This window comes from Lasiosphaeria miniovina, assembly GCF_030549165.1.
Source record: "Lasiosphaeria miniovina strain SMH2392-1A chromosome Unknown B0T26scaffold_5, whole genome shotgun sequence".
NCBI lineage: Eukaryota > Fungi > Ascomycota > Sordariomycetes > Sordariales > Lasiosphaeriaceae > Lasiosphaeria > Lasiosphaeria miniovina.
Genome location: NW_026848224.1, coordinates 3,880,723 through 3,894,403, shown reverse-complemented (window position 1 = coordinate 3,894,403; position 13,681 = coordinate 3,880,723). Strand labels below are relative to the sequence as shown.

The window sequence follows — 13,681 nt, the reverse complement described above, 5'->3', positions numbered from 1 at the left end:
CCTTTGGAGTTTTCTTCCATAAGTGCCAAATTCTCAAATTATTTTGCTGCTTGCACGCACCCCATTCCAGCCTCTCCACCTTTGACTGCACACAGCACACAATCCATCTTCGACTGCACACACTCCACCTTCGACTGCACACATTCACAACCTCTCATCACGCGCAGACACCAGAGCCAGTGTCACTTCATCGCCAAACAGCACACTTGCGCGTAACCAAGACAAGCATCGCACCGTCAATATTTGCAGCGAACAACCCACACCATGGACAAGCAGTCCGAGGCCGCCGACGCGGCCCCTCCGACTCCGCAGTCTGAGCGGAACCCCGAGGCTGGCAAGGGCGACGCCGTCCCAGGCCCCAAGTACCTCGCCGGCACCAAGCTGGTCCTCGTCATGGTCGCCATTATCCTCGCCTGCTTCCTGATGTTGCTGGACACCTCCGTCGTTAGCACCGTAAGCGCGCCTCGCGAGCCCTCTCCCTCTCCGCCAAGCATCTTGGACAAGTTGTGAATCTGGCGCCGTTTTCGTGCTAATACCTCCATATAGGCGGTCCCCCAGATCACGACCGACTTCCACTCGCTCACCGACGTCGGCTGGTATGCCAGCGCCTACACTCTCGGAAGGTATGTGCCCTCGATCTTTTCGCGAGGATTATTCAGCCCAGTGCTAACCAGTGGCTCGAAATTAGCGCGGCCTTCCAGCCCCTGACCGGAAAGATCTTCAGCGTGTTCAGCCTCAAGGTATGGTTTCACTCCCCTGGTGCCGGCACCTGACGTGTAGGGCAAGCAGGAGCTAACTGCCGCCTAATCTCCAGTGGTCGTGGTTGACCTTCTTCGCCGTCTTTGAGATCGGCTCGGTGCTCTGCGGTGCTGCCACCTCGTCCAACATGCTCATCGTTGGCCGCGCCATTGCCGGCGCCGGCGCCTCGGGCTTGCTTAGCGGCGCCATCAACATTGTCTCCAGCTCGGTTCCTATCGAGAGACGTCCCGGTGAGTCCAATGCTAGTAGCTGCCATTCTACACTTCTTTTGCTAACCACGTTGCTCAAACAGCTTTGATCGGAATGGTCATGGGAAGTACGTGCACCAGATTCGTCTTCCTTGGACACGTGGCCGGCTGCTGACCATGTGGTGTTTCTTTTAGTCGCTCAACTTGGCACGGTTCTCGGACCCGTCATCGGAGGCGCATTTACCTCTGGATACACCTGGCGATGGAGTAAGTGGCAATCCTTCGTGTTGTGAAGAAGCAAGCTTACTTATTCTCACAGGCTTCTACATCAACCTGCCGCTCGGCGCTCTCGTGGCCGGCCCCATCACGCTAGTGCACATCCCCGACCAGACGGCCAAGCCCAAGGCGTGGTCAGTCCTGCCCCGGATCCACCACCATCTCGACCTGTTCGGCTTCGCCCTATTCGCGCCGGCCGTCATCCAGCTGCTGCTGGCGCTGCAGTACGGCGGCAACCAGTTCGCGTGGAACTCGTCGCAGGTCATCGGCCTGTTCGTCGGGGCCGGCGCCACCTTCATCGTGTGGGCCTTCTGGAACTACCGCAAGGGCGACGACGCCCTGCTTCCCGTCTCCATCATTCGCCGCCGCACCATCTGGGCCAGCGCCCTGAACTACGGCTTCCTCATGTCCACCCTGCTGGGCGTCTCGTACTTTTTGCCCATCTACTTCCAGGCCGTCAAGGACCTCAACGCCGTCCTGAGCGGCGTCAATCTCCTGCCGACAATATTCCCGCAGCTCGTCTTTGCTATTGGCTCTGGCGTTCTTGGTACGTGTCGTCCCTCTTCCCTTTGACGGTCCAAGTTTGTGATTGGCTAGCTAACCGTAGATTCTTCGTGGTATAGTCACCAAGATTGGCCGCATCCCGCCGTTCTCCATCTTCTCCGGCATGCTTGTGTCCATAGCTACTGGCTTGTTCTCAACATTGCAGGAGGACACCTCGCTCGGCAAGCGTGTCGGCTACCAGATCCTCATGGGTGTGGGGTTGGGATCGGGATTGCAGATGGTATGTGGCCTTTGTTTTTTTCACTCTGCACGCTTTAAGGCCCGAAACTCGGACGGCCTCTCTTTTTTCTTGGCTTCTTCGGACTAACAACCCCTATCAACAGCCCATCGTCGCGACGCAAAACTCGGTATCGCCCAAGGAGCTCACCGCCGCCATGGCCTTCATCGTCTGGGCCCAGTACATGGGCCCGTCCATCTTCCTCGTGCTGTACAACGTCGTCTTCGATGCCAGCCTGCGCAATCTTCTGCCGCACGATGCGCCGGGCGTCAGCACCGAGGCCGTCATCAGCGCCGGCGCGCGGCGCTTCCGTGACATCGTGTCCCCCGAGGATCTCCCGGGCGTGCTCAAGGCCTACTCGGACAGCGTCGACCGCGTCTTCTATCTCGTTGCTGGCGTGGGTGTGGTCGTGTTCTTGTCGGCTTTCGGAATGGGCTTCAAGGACATCCGCAAAAAGGACGGCGGCGCGGCGGCTGCTGCGGCTGCGGCTCCCGCGCCTTCCGAGAAGGAAGCTCCCAGAGACAGCGAGGCTGCATCCGCAGTTCCCGCCTCCCGGGCTAACCGTGAGGCATCCAAGGAGCATGGCCCCGGAGGCAGCGACTCGGGTGACCTCTCAGGCTAATTCTGAGGAACCCGAGAATTATATCCCGGAGGCAGTGAGGCGGCTGTGGAGTCCAACTGGGGAGGTTTCTTTGCTAATTTTGTTCTGGAGGGAATATGGGTCTTCCTCGTGTCCAAATGGCGATAGGACACATCAATGCGTGGCGACGCACATAAAGGGGGGTGCAGATAGGGGAAAAGGCCTAGGAGGCACTTGGAAATTGGAAATAGGTGCACATTTCTTTGTCTTGTTCAACAGCTAGAGTGGCGCGCAACCAATCCTTTCCAAACTGGCTACTTTGGCCTCATAGAACTTGGCCGTGGAAGCATGAGTAATAACAAGTCTGACTATTTCAGCTGCGAGTTTGTCCAGTATCAGCACAATGTCTCGGGATGGAAGACGCCTTTTGTCAATGGCTGATATATTCAAGTAGAATTGTCCGCCACATTAAAACATGAAAACTCTACAAAGGCAGCCATTTGGCGATACACAGCATAAAAGGAAGCAACACCAACTCTCTGGAAGGCAACACGAACTCTCTGAAAAACATTGTTTAGATTTCTCCCAAGGAATCTTCGTCCTCATCCCGCATTCGCCAGAACACACGGACCATTCTCTCTTCAGGATTTCCGCTGTTTGCTGCAGGTCAGGGGCCAGCGTTGCCACTAAACACCAGCTGCCTGTCGTCCTAGCACACGCATCCCCGGTGAGCCATACCAACCACCTCGACGCCTTTGGATTTACTACGGAGTCTGCCTCGGCCGCATCACGAGAGTTGTGGAGTTTTGTCATTCGCTGGGGCCGGGAAAGTCAGGGGGTTCGTACCGGAGAAACAACACGGACTTGGCGGCCCGGCCCGGACACCAACTAACATGGACTTGCTCTCAGCTAGCCAATCGGAGAGAAGACAGGGAGGTTACATGCAGATCTTCTGCGTGGGGAAAAACATTCCGCAGTCGGTCCGGAGAAGTTGGCGAATGAGCCATCGGCTTGAGAAGGACGCTAAATTCTTACCATGTCGTCCCTGGACAAATCGGCAGGTTCACTGGCTTGGACAGGTAGGATGCGAGACTCGCAGGTCTTACTCTCTGGAACGGGACTCCTTGTGCGTGCAGCCAGAAGGCCCGGGGTGCATACACACAACGCCTAGTATAGTACACTGCGTCTTCGTTAATTAGTAGTCGTGAAGGCACGTAAAAGAGAGCCCGGAGCCAGTGACGCAGGCAGCGAGTGTGTCACGTTGCTGCAAGACAGATCCTGTGACTGGAACCCGACTCTCCTTCCAGCATGGCCCCGCGTATCCTGTCCGCCTTGGCATTCGCCGCAACCGCAACCGCATTTCCGGGAAGCGGGAGCAGCTTCAACGCCACGGCACTGTTCGGCCCTCATGTTTCGTCGGGGACACTAATTGCGGCGTTTTCCGACCCAGGCTTCGCCAGTGTCGTTGGGCCGCGCTGGTCGACGTGGGAAGCCCCGACCTATGTGGCTGCCATCAAGCCCGCAACCGTGTCCGATATCCAGCAGATTGTAAGGCCGCCTGCTGCTGATCCGTTTTCTCTCCCACGTTCGCTTTTCGGTTGGGTACTGACTGAGCAACCTGCAGGTCAAGATTGCCGGCCAGCACCAGATCCCGTTTCTCGCCACCAACGCGGGCCATGGTGCTGCAACGGGCTACGGCGACGTCCAAAACGCCCTCAACATCAATTTGGCCCACTTCAACAGCGTGTCGATAGACGTGGCAGCGAGCCGCATGACCGTCGGCGGAGGCACCAAGTTCGGAGACGTCTTCGACCCGCTCTTCGCCGTCGGGAAAGAGCTGCGTAAGTTTTCAACTAGTGGAACGCGATGTGATGGCTGCGCTAACAGGACACGCAGAAACGGGCAACACGTGGTGCGTGGGTGTCATGGGAGCCACTCTCGGCGGCGGCATTGGGGCGTTCCAGGGCCTGCACGGCCTCGTCATCGACTCGCTGGAGAGCGTGGAGATGGTCACGGCCTCTGGAGCCCTGGTCAAGGCCTCCAAGACGGTAAACTCCGACCTCTTCTGGGCGCTGCGTGGCGCGGGCACCAACTTTGGCATCGTGACCGAGGCCACGTTCGAGGTGCACGACTACACCAACAGCGGCCGGGTGGTGCTGGGGCAGTTTTCGTTCCCGCCGGCGGCCAACGTGTCCGTGTACTCGGCGGTGGCGTCCTTCGACCGCTACATCCCGCCCGAGCTGGCGCTGTTCGTGTCGGCCACGTTCAACCGCACCGCCGGCGAGTCGCGGGTCAACGTGGCCGTCATCTACTTTGGCCCCGTGGCCGACGCCCAGCCGTTTCTCGACAAGTTCGACGCGCTGGGGCCGCTGGCCAAGGTGGTGCGCAACCTGACGACGCCCGACCTGTTTGGCAAGGTCTTGTCCACGGGCGTCTGCAACGACGGCGGCCGCCAGAACCCGTACCACGTTGGCCTGGGCAGGACGGACGTGGCCACCTTTTCAAAGTTCTTTGGCGAGTTCGACACGTTTGCCAAGGCCCACCCCTCGTACGCTGCCGTCGTCGTCGCCCAGCGATATAGCAACGTCGTCATGGGCCAGACGCCCGACACGGCGACGGCGTACCCGTGGCGGGACATTAAGACGTATCTGTGAGTATTGCAACGTCCCTTGACTCTGATTTGATCCTGCCATTCCAAGTGTGGCTATTCTAACTGTGTCTCTGCAGGCTTTTCAGCAATACCTACACGAACAACTCGATCGAAGGTGACGTGGACGTCGCCTCGAAATCCTGGCGGGCCATGTTTGAGGCCACAAGCGGCTTCAGCACGCCGCACATGTACGTCAATTACGACCACGGAGACGAGGGGCCGGCGGCGAAGTATGGCGCCAGGAAGTTGGCAAAGCTGCGCGTGCTGAAGCAGATTTGGGATCCCCACCACCTGTTTGGGACTCCGAATCCGCTGTACTAGGTGCTGTTGGCTGTGGTGATTGGAGGTGTTTATGTGGCCGTAAAAGTCTAGGTCTAGGTGTCTGATTGGGTACTTGAATTGGGTACTTGAATTGGGTCCTTGAACTGGGTACTTGAATCGAGACATGAATTGGGTACTTGAATCGAGACATGAAATTCTTTCACCTGCGTTTCTCTGTCACAACTGGCGTGGGCCCACTTGCAAGCTCTCCAATGCCCAATTTCTTGCACTAGAATCCTGTAATTTCAGCGTAGCCAGAAATTACATCTGAAACCACTCTGTCCGTGAACGGAGGACTGTTCTTTCCTCTACCTACCCACAGCTTCACAGCACTTATCGACAGTGTGGCCAACAACACTATCAACCAATAACAACAGGTTGATAACGTTGTCAAAAATTATCAACAGAACCCCTGCCACTATTCGGACCCCTGTACGCCGCCGTCCCCCCCCACCTCCTCCCCCCCCTCTCCCTCCTCCCCCTCAGAAATAATCCCTGAAGCAAACCAGCTCTTCAAGCATTGCGTCTTCTCAATAGTAGACACTCCTAGCTGCATTCGATCCCATGAAATCGTCCTCCGTGCACCTGAAAAGACCCTTTCAGGTTCGTCGCTCATCGCAGGGATCGATAAGATATCAATCGCCATTTGCGATAACCTTGGCCAAGTTGTACGTCGCTCCTCCGCTAGCCACCAGTTGAGTGCAGACATCTGAATTGGGATCGCTTTCTCTCGTGTGTACGATTCGTACTCGTTGCTGTCTTGCATATCAATAGCCTCGAGCTTTCTTGCGATCTGGTCGTACTCATCGAGATCAGGTTCGTCAATCTGAGGATTTTCGATGACATCCCGGTCTTCGTACAACTCCCAAAGCTTCTTGACCCCTGTGAACGCTGGCTTCTGCCACTCCTTCTTCCAGTTCTTCTTGATGTATGTAAGTCGACGAGATGGATGAAGGATAAGTGCAGCAGCATACACCACAACTGCTTCTGTCTTCGCGTAATACTTGTCAAATAGTTGCCAACTTCGTACGATATTTGACTGAAGTGGTGACTTCGCAAAACGCTTGAGGGATTTGTCGTAATGCTGAACCAGAATATCCATCGAGAGAAGCACACCATCAAGTGTTCCGCTGTGGCCTTGAGTCGCGAGTGTTGCGCGATGAAAAGGAGCGAGGAATGCTGCAATGTCCTTGAGATAGCCCCAGTCGTCCAAGTCGAGATAATCGTCGCGAAGGTCGTCAAGCCACTTCTCCAGATACGTATGAATTGAGCCAGAGATCTCGATTGCAACCTTGAGCATGGTATACCAGCTATTCCATCGGGTCTCGTTATCGAGAGGGAGACCTCGACCAGCAAGTAGACCGAATTCTCGACTTCGAGCAGGAGAGCCACGGATATGCACAGCGATGTTGTGCAGCTTGCCGAGAGGGCCTCGCTGCCTCCATTGTGTTTGCCGATCGCTGTCGCTGTCGTCATCGAAAGTCTCAAAGAGAAAGGCCTGTACAGCAAGGTTGATGACATGGCCGGTACATCGAAGCCGGTGTTGTGAAGCATTCCATGGCAAGGCGAATTTCGATTCAAGCGATCGGCAGAGAACGTCATTCGATGGGTGATTATCTCCAATGAAATACCCAATCTTGTTGACGATCCCAAAGCTTTCGAAGACCTGGAAGATTTCCGCCGCTTGTTCGTCTCCACGATGGGTGAGAATTGGCCGGAGGCCAAGAAGGACTCGTGCCAGTTGAGATGTCTCTCGGTCAACAAAATGGACACAGATGCCGAGGAAAAGATGGCGATTTGGTGAGGTCCAGATATCAGCCACGAAATGGATCATCGAGATAGACGATTGGAGGCGCATTCGTAGGTCGTCTTTCGCAGACAGCCAGAGAGAGTCAATCTTGTTCGAGACCGATGAATGACTGGAGATAACCCCTTTCTCAACCTCAGGATGTCCCAGAGACAAAACTGCGCGCATCGCTGGCCATTCGACAGCTCGAAAAGGGAGGTTGTGCCGTACAATGAGTTGGAGAAGAGCTTTGTTGATTCGCTCTTGTAGCTGATGTAGCTGATGAACGGAGGAGGCCGAGGGTATCGAAGCCGGACTGGGTAGCTGCTGATCTCGTTCAACCTTGTCGACTAGAATACCATGATGTGACACAAGATGGCCTCGTGCTGCAGTTGTGCTTATACAGCGGTATTCAGGGCAGTATTTGCAATACCACACAAGATGCTTGCCGATGTGTTTGGGTTCGTCCGGCTTTGGTGGTCGAGAATGGTCCCATGTGGCGACAGCCCTCTTCTGACGGCCTTTGGTCCTGATCCCGGTCCCAGTCCCGGTACTAGAGGGAAAATTCGTCGAACCATTCGATAGAATAGAGTCTGACATCTTGAACGAAAAGACTAAGGGTTTGATGCTGTAGATATAGGAAAAATGACAGGAGTAATGAGGGATGGAGGGGGGAGGGGTAAAAAAGTGGGTCTGTGAGCCTCTGTTGATAGTGTTGATAACCGTTGTTATCGTTATCGATTGATAGCTTATCAATGTTGATTGTTGTTGGCCACACTGCTTATCGATATGGCCATATAGCGATTCTCGCTCTGAGCACCTCTCTGCACAGCCCCATTCACCGTCACCTCGAAGCATAGCTCAGCCCACCAAGAACCGCAGCGAATTTTTACCGGGAAACTGAACCTGCACGCCATAAACTTTCCATGTCTCTAATCACAATACTTCTGTGTCTCTAATCACAATCTAAACAGACTAGATCCCCTAAAACCGTGCTCTCTTGTCTCTACACAGCAACTCACCACGGTCAAACATCCGCCTGCTCACAACTTGACGGGAAACCTCTCCCTTACCGCAGCACCCCTGAAATAAAGCCAAGCCATCGCCGGCGTCAGCCCCAGCGCCACGGCGGCGAGCAGCGTATCGCCCCAGCCCCAGCCCAGCGGCGCCGCATACAGGCCCGCGCCGGCCAGCGGCAGCAACGTGCCCCCGACGCTCCGCAACACGGTGTTCGCCGCAATCGCGCTCGCGGCATACGGCCCCGTGGCATCAATCAGGTACCCAACCACGGCCGAGAAGAACAGCACGTTCCCCGCGCCGACGAGCGCCGACGCGGCGACGACCCACGCCCAGTGCACACGCGTGGCAGCACTCCACCCGCAGCCCAGCAGGCCAGCCGCAATCAGCGGCAGCGCGGCGACGGCCGGCGCGAGGCGGTGCTCGGGCGTCGGCCGTCCCGCAACGGCGCTGCGGCGCACCAGCCGGTCCGATGTCAGGCTGAACGCCGCCAGCCCGGCGACGTTGCCGGCGCCGTAGCCCGCGAACGCGAGCCCGACGGCGCGCGGCGAGAAGCCGTACACAGACTGCAGGAGGACGGGGAGTGTCGTCAGCAGCAGGAACGCGACGCCGTTGACGTACGCGGAGACGAGGGACGAGAGCCACGCGACGGGGGACGTGAGCGTCAGCTTCGCGGGGCGCAGGATGGCGCGCCGCAGGATCTGGGCGGGGGTGAGGCCCGGGTCGAGCTTGGAGCGCAGTGGTGGGTGCGTGGTGCCGAGTGTGAGGCGCAGGCGCGCGGTTCTGGCGGCCAGGATGGTGGCGGGGTAGGTCTCGCGCATCAGGGCGAGCTGGAGCAGTGTCGCGAGAGCGTACTGTAGCCGGGAAGTCAGTGGCCGGGAAGTCAGTGCGGGTACGAGGGATGCGACATGCGTGCCACGAGAGGATGACGGGCGGATCGGCGTACCACGGCGGCGAGCAGCCAGAAGATCCAGCGCCAGCCGAGGGCGTCGGTCACATAGCCGCCGGCGAGCGGGCCGACGGACGGGCCGAGGATGGGGCCGAACATGTACAGCGACAGGGCAAGGCCACGCCTCTGCACGGGGACGAGATCCGCGATGGTGCCGGCGCCGATGGCGAGGGGCGTCGATCCGACGGCGCCAGCCAGGAACCGCGCGGCCACGAGCGCCTCGGCGGTGGGCGCCAGCGCGCAGGCCGCCGTGCAGGCCACGTACAGCACGTTGCTCCACGTGTAGACGGGCAGCCGGCCGTGCGTCTCAGACAGCGGCGCCAGCGCCAGCGGGCCGAGCGCCCAGCCGAGCACGTAGACGGAGACGGCCAGCGAGGCCAGCACGCTGTCGGGCTTCGTGTGCAGGTCGGCCGTGACCTGCTGGATGGCCGGCGCGAACATGGTCGCGCCGAGCGGGCTGGGCTTGCAGTGTCAGGGACAGGGACAGGGACAGGTCTTGCACCGGGTTGAGGCTGGGGAGCGGCAGCGGGAACGGGTTGAGCTCCGACGGGGGCATGAAGTGGATCGCCTGGGCCAGGACGGACAGTGGCCTGGAATGCCCCACGGGTTCAGTTTTGTTGGTGACGCTGTGGGCTGGGCGGGGGGCCGTGATGGGGGAAGGAATTGGTGCTGGCTTACATTAGGAAGGTGAGAGCCGACACCAGGGCGACGTGGCCCCATCTGGAGCGCTCTGGCCAGTTGATGGGGTTCTCTGGGTCGTCGGGCCCGTCCCACGAGACGACGTTGTTGTCGTCGATCCCGGCGGCATCTTCGGCGAGAAGACGGGTTCTCTCGTTGGCTTCCATGCTGCTGGTGAGGCTTTCCCTTGTTTGGTGCTGGTTCTGTGTTCAGAAGGCTGGAAATGAGGGGATCAAGGTTGTTCGGGTCAAACAGTCAAAGTGCTGAAGTGCTGAAGTGCTGACGGCCTCTTGTTATTATTTGCCTAGGAATGTGTTTGGCCATTCAATCGCCATTACCGTGCGGCGCCCCCTCGGCCCCGGATTCTTTCTACGCTATTATTGGTGCATTCATTATGCGGACATATCGGCTCCGCGAGAAGATGCTATCCGGGGTTGTCACGCCCCCTTACTCCTCCGGGGAATCTTGCCGGAGTTCTGTTCTGCATGTCAGCCTTCCATCAACAATGTAACACTGTGTTGGCTTCGACACACAGATGGATTATATTGAGAATTGATTGAATTGATTGTCCCCCCCCCGCTCTCTGGCTTCGCCAGAGAGCCATTATTATAGATGGACATAGTGGCGAAGTAGATGGCAAATAATAATGCCCTTTCGATCAAACTTGCCACTCATTAGGCCACCAATGATGATCGGCCCGTATGTAGGCCTTGATGCCTACACATCCTTTTAGGCTCCATTCAGCTGGTACGATGTAGCCAATCCAACACACTGCAGGTGTGTGGGACATGATGAATTGGGTCTCTACCGAACACGGGGCTTTGTTGATTGAGGGTAATTGACAAAATAGAATCAGTCATAGTCTATGGCCTGAAGTGTTTTCATGATGCAGCACCTCGCGTGTTAATTACTCGTGGAAGCTCTGGGAGTGGACAATGTGTGCATTGGCTAACTAACTGTGGAGGAAATCTCCCTAAATGTGTGGGCGAAATCCCCAGGGCGGGGCTAATTCCCACGTGCCCAGTCATGTGCAGGGCAACCCCGCCACAGAAGCTGTGAATTAACTGTGAGTGCTACTGTTAAAACATCCCCACTTACTGTAGGTACATTGGCGCCAAGGCTTTACAGCTCACCGCCCAGAAAAATACCACATTTTACAGACAAAATTACCGCAATCCCTGGCAACACCGCAATTGCGGTGCAATTGCACCTCGCCGCCGTCGCCAACGTCAACATGCTTCCAAATGCAGTAAATAAAGCTAAGGACCGTAGATTCGCTCAAATCGTTCAAATCTCTAAATAAGAAGCAAATCTGGCTTGCTTAACTTTGATTACGTCATGGGGCTAAAACACAATAAAAAACTGCAGGCCTGCTTACAACTACTCACAACTACTCATAACTGCCCACAACTGACAGCATTACTAATCCACGCCTTCCAATACCCGGGCAATCAGTTGGTTCGAGAGTGGTGGTGGCGGCGGCGCATTTTCATCGGGCGCATCGCTAAGATCGCCAAAGTCGCTCGGATCGCCCAGATCCTCAAGGGCGGCCATTTCTATTGCTAGTTAGCACTACGTGACGTTATGGACGATAGAGAATGAAGCTATATCGATTATCGATTGAATGCGCCGCCGACGATGTTTTGGTGGCTGAAGAAGGTTGGTTACGGTAGAAAGGTAAGGGCTGGGTTACGTGTAGTAGTAAAAAAGAGGTAAATTACTACACGGCAGAATCTTGGATGTACGGCGGGCGGGAATATGTGGTCAGGGTTAGGGTTATTCATAGTGGATTACAGTACGTGGGGACGTTTTAACAGTAGCAGGCGACGCACTCTTGCACATACGCCGAGTCTTCAAAATCAACAGCACCTACAGGAATGGAATTAATTGCCAAGTTCTCTACCCACTTTATAAGACAGATCAAAACTGCGAGAGAATTTGAATATATTGACAACCTTCTCATTTTTGTCTTGAAGAATGAATAGGAACTGCCGTGTGGAAATGTGCAATACAAAACCCAGCCGCACCAGCCGCACCAGCCGCACCAGCCGCACCAACCACACCAGCCGCACCAACCGCAAATCACAGCGTGACAACCAGCTTCTCCGCCGACACGCCGCCCCTCTTTCCAACATCATAGCCCTCCTGGACCTTCTCCAAACCGTGGCCCACAACCTTGGGCGGCGGCGCACACTGGTACTTGCCGGCGGCCAGCGCGGCAGGCAGATACCGGTTGTAGATCATCGGACCAACCTCATTGTCCTTGATAGTGCTCGCAAAGATGAAGTTCGCCTTGATCCCGTCGGGCTTGGTCGGCGGGACGGGCATGGCGCAGGCGACGACCTTGGCGCCGTCGCTCCTGAGCACGACGTCAAACACAGTCTCCTCGCAGCCGCGCTGGATGGCGAAGCCGCCGGCGCACGTCGTGCCCTCGAAGGCGGCCAGCAGCTCGGCCCCGACGGTCGCGCTGTGGTAGTCGAACACGCGGGCCGCGCCGAGCGCCTTGCAGTACGCGAAGTTCTTGGGCGACGCCGTCGTGAAGACGGCGTACCCCGACGCCACGGCCAGCTGGATCGCGTTGGACCCGACCGACGACGCGCCGGCCCAGACGAGCAGTGTCTTGCCCGTGGGCCGTGGAGAGTCTGGCGTGGGGTACGTGAGGGCGAGGTAGTCCTTCTGGTAGAGGCCTGCGGCAGCGGTGGCGAGGCCCAGGGGCAGGACGGCGGCGTCGGTGAAGGCGAGGTTGGCGGGCAGCGGCGAGGCGAGCGAGGCGGGGATGGCGCAGTAGGTCTGGAAGCCGCCGGCGCGCGACTCGAAGCCGGCGGCGAGCCCCAGCACGCGGTCGCCGGGCTCGAAGGCGGCCACGCCGGCGCCGACCTGCTCGACGGTGCCGGCGATGTCGCTGCCGGGCGTGTACGGGTACTGCAGCCAGGGGAACAGCTGCGCACCCAGCAGCTGGATGAACCAGTCCATGGGGTTGATGGCGGCGGCGGCCACCTTGACGACAATCTCGTTGTCGCCCGCGGTCGGGTAGGGCTTCTCGGCGATGGTGAGCGTGCTTTTGGCTTCGGGGAGGAACGCTGCCGTGTTCTTTGGGGCCATCTTGACTGGTGGTTATGTGGTGGAGCAGTTGCTTGGTGGTGGTTGTGTGGTGGAGCAGTTGCTTGGTGGCGGTTATGTGGCAGAGCAGTTACTTACTGGTGGTGGGAGGGTGGATGGCGATACCGAGGCAAAATGGAGGCTTCTGAAGGCGACGGTGCTCCGAGAGCTTCAAATAGTTGAACGAGGACGTAATGCACTGAGAGGGGCTGGGCTGTGGCAAAGAAGCATATTCACTGCATGTATCCATTGTGTGCGTGTGTATGTGTGACGCACCAGGGACCATGGCCAATTTGAGCATTTCGAATAGGCGGGACGAAGATAGGGGACACTGCGCAGGAGGTGCCGGCGGGCCGGGCTCGAATTCCATCGGATTTGGCGGGGCTCGGTCCAGGGGCGGGTTTGGCGGGGCTCAGTCCAGGGGCGGGTGTACTGAGTATGTATGTACATGTGTGCCTGCTTTGCTCTCCAGTGACACCTGGGGTTTTTTTGGGGGGGTGGGGAGGGAGGGAGGTGTGTGCTAGCCGCCTGATTGGCCCCTCAAGGCAGTCAGGGTCCGGAACAGCACCGCGGACTTGGTCTGCGCCTAAAGCAGCG

The 13,681-nt window shown here is 57.5% G+C and overlaps 4 protein-coding genes across 4 annotated transcripts; 2 read left to right on the top strand and 2 right to left on the bottom strand.

The window, feature by feature from the left end:
• The first annotated feature begins 29 nt into the window (after window positions 1-29).
• B0T26DRAFT_366593 (major facilitator superfamily domain-containing protein) lies at window positions 30-2,745 on the top strand. Its single transcript, XM_060434638.1, has 9 exons — window positions 30-453; window positions 547-623; window positions 689-740; window positions 815-989; window positions 1,052-1,075; window positions 1,143-1,214; window positions 1,267-1,770; window positions 1,847-2,007; window positions 2,111-2,745. Exons 1-9 carry the CDS (start codon window positions 265-267, stop codon window positions 2,624-2,626), a joined length of 1,770 nt encoding a protein of 589 aa, XP_060294891.1. The 5' UTR covers window positions 30-264; the 3' UTR covers window positions 2,627-2,745.
• A 1,147-nt stretch (window positions 2,746-3,892) lies between these two features.
• Window positions 3,893-5,555, top strand: B0T26DRAFT_858267 (uncharacterized protein; the record flags this gene model as incomplete). Its single annotated transcript, XM_060447719.1, has 4 exons — window positions 3,893-4,132; window positions 4,209-4,425; window positions 4,481-5,234; window positions 5,312-5,555. The coding sequence occupies 4 exons, from the start codon at window positions 3,893-3,895 to the stop codon at window positions 5,553-5,555; spliced, it is 1,455 nt and encodes a 484-aa protein (XP_060294890.1).
• A 2,612-nt stretch (window positions 5,556-8,167) lies between these two features.
• B0T26DRAFT_873685 (major facilitator superfamily domain-containing protein) lies at window positions 8,168-10,523 on the bottom strand. Its single transcript, XM_060448006.1, has 4 exons — window positions 9,986-10,523; window positions 9,810-9,897; window positions 9,305-9,769; window positions 8,168-9,212 (listed from the first exon to the last, which is right to left on the bottom strand). The coding sequence occupies exons 1-4, from the start codon at window positions 10,150-10,152 to the stop codon at window positions 8,385-8,387; spliced, it is 1,548 nt and encodes a 515-aa protein (XP_060294889.1). The 5' UTR covers window positions 10,153-10,523; the 3' UTR covers window positions 8,168-8,384.
• A 1,479-nt stretch (window positions 10,524-12,002) lies between these two features.
• B0T26DRAFT_833163 (chaperonin 10-like protein) lies at window positions 12,003-13,503 on the bottom strand. Its single transcript, XM_060447491.1, has one exon. It carries the CDS (start codon window positions 13,085-13,087, stop codon window positions 12,068-12,070), a length of 1,020 nt encoding a protein of 339 aa, XP_060294888.1. The 5' UTR covers window positions 13,088-13,503; the 3' UTR covers window positions 12,003-12,067.
• Between the last annotated feature and the right edge of the window lie 178 nt (window positions 13,504-13,681).

What these genes read in the sequence shown, in the direction of transcription:
- B0T26DRAFT_366593 (XM_060434638.1), top strand. Translation starts at nt 265, where the DNA reads ATGGACAAGCAGTCCGAGGCCGCCGACGCGGCCCCTCCGACTCCGCAG. An exon ending in TATTGGCTCTGGCGTTCTTG is followed by an intron (nt 1,771 to 1,846) that starts GTACGTGTCGTC and finishes TTCGTGGTATAG; the next exon opens with TCACCAAGATTGGCCGCATC. An exon ending in TGGGATCGGGATTGCAGATG is followed by an intron (nt 2,008 to 2,110) that starts GTATGTGGCCTT and finishes CCCTATCAACAG; the next exon opens with CCCATCGTCGCGACGCAAAA.
- B0T26DRAFT_873685 (XM_060448006.1), bottom strand. Translation starts at nt 10,152, where the DNA reads ATGGAAGCCAACGAGAGAACCCGTCTTCTCGCCGAAGATGCCGCCGGG. An exon ending in CGCTCCCCAGCCTCAACCCG is followed by an intron (nt 9,770 to 9,809) that starts GTGCAAGACCTG and finishes TGACACTGCAAG; the next exon opens with CCCAGCCCGCTCGGCGCGAC. An exon ending in TCTGGCTGCTCGCCGCCGTG is followed by an intron (nt 9,213 to 9,304) that starts GTACGCCGATCC and finishes TCCCGGCTACAG; the next exon opens with TACGCTCTCGCGACACTGCT.
- B0T26DRAFT_833163 (XM_060447491.1), bottom strand. Translation starts at nt 13,087, where the DNA reads ATGGCCCCAAAGAACACGGCAGCGTTCCTCCCCGAAGCCAAAAGCACG.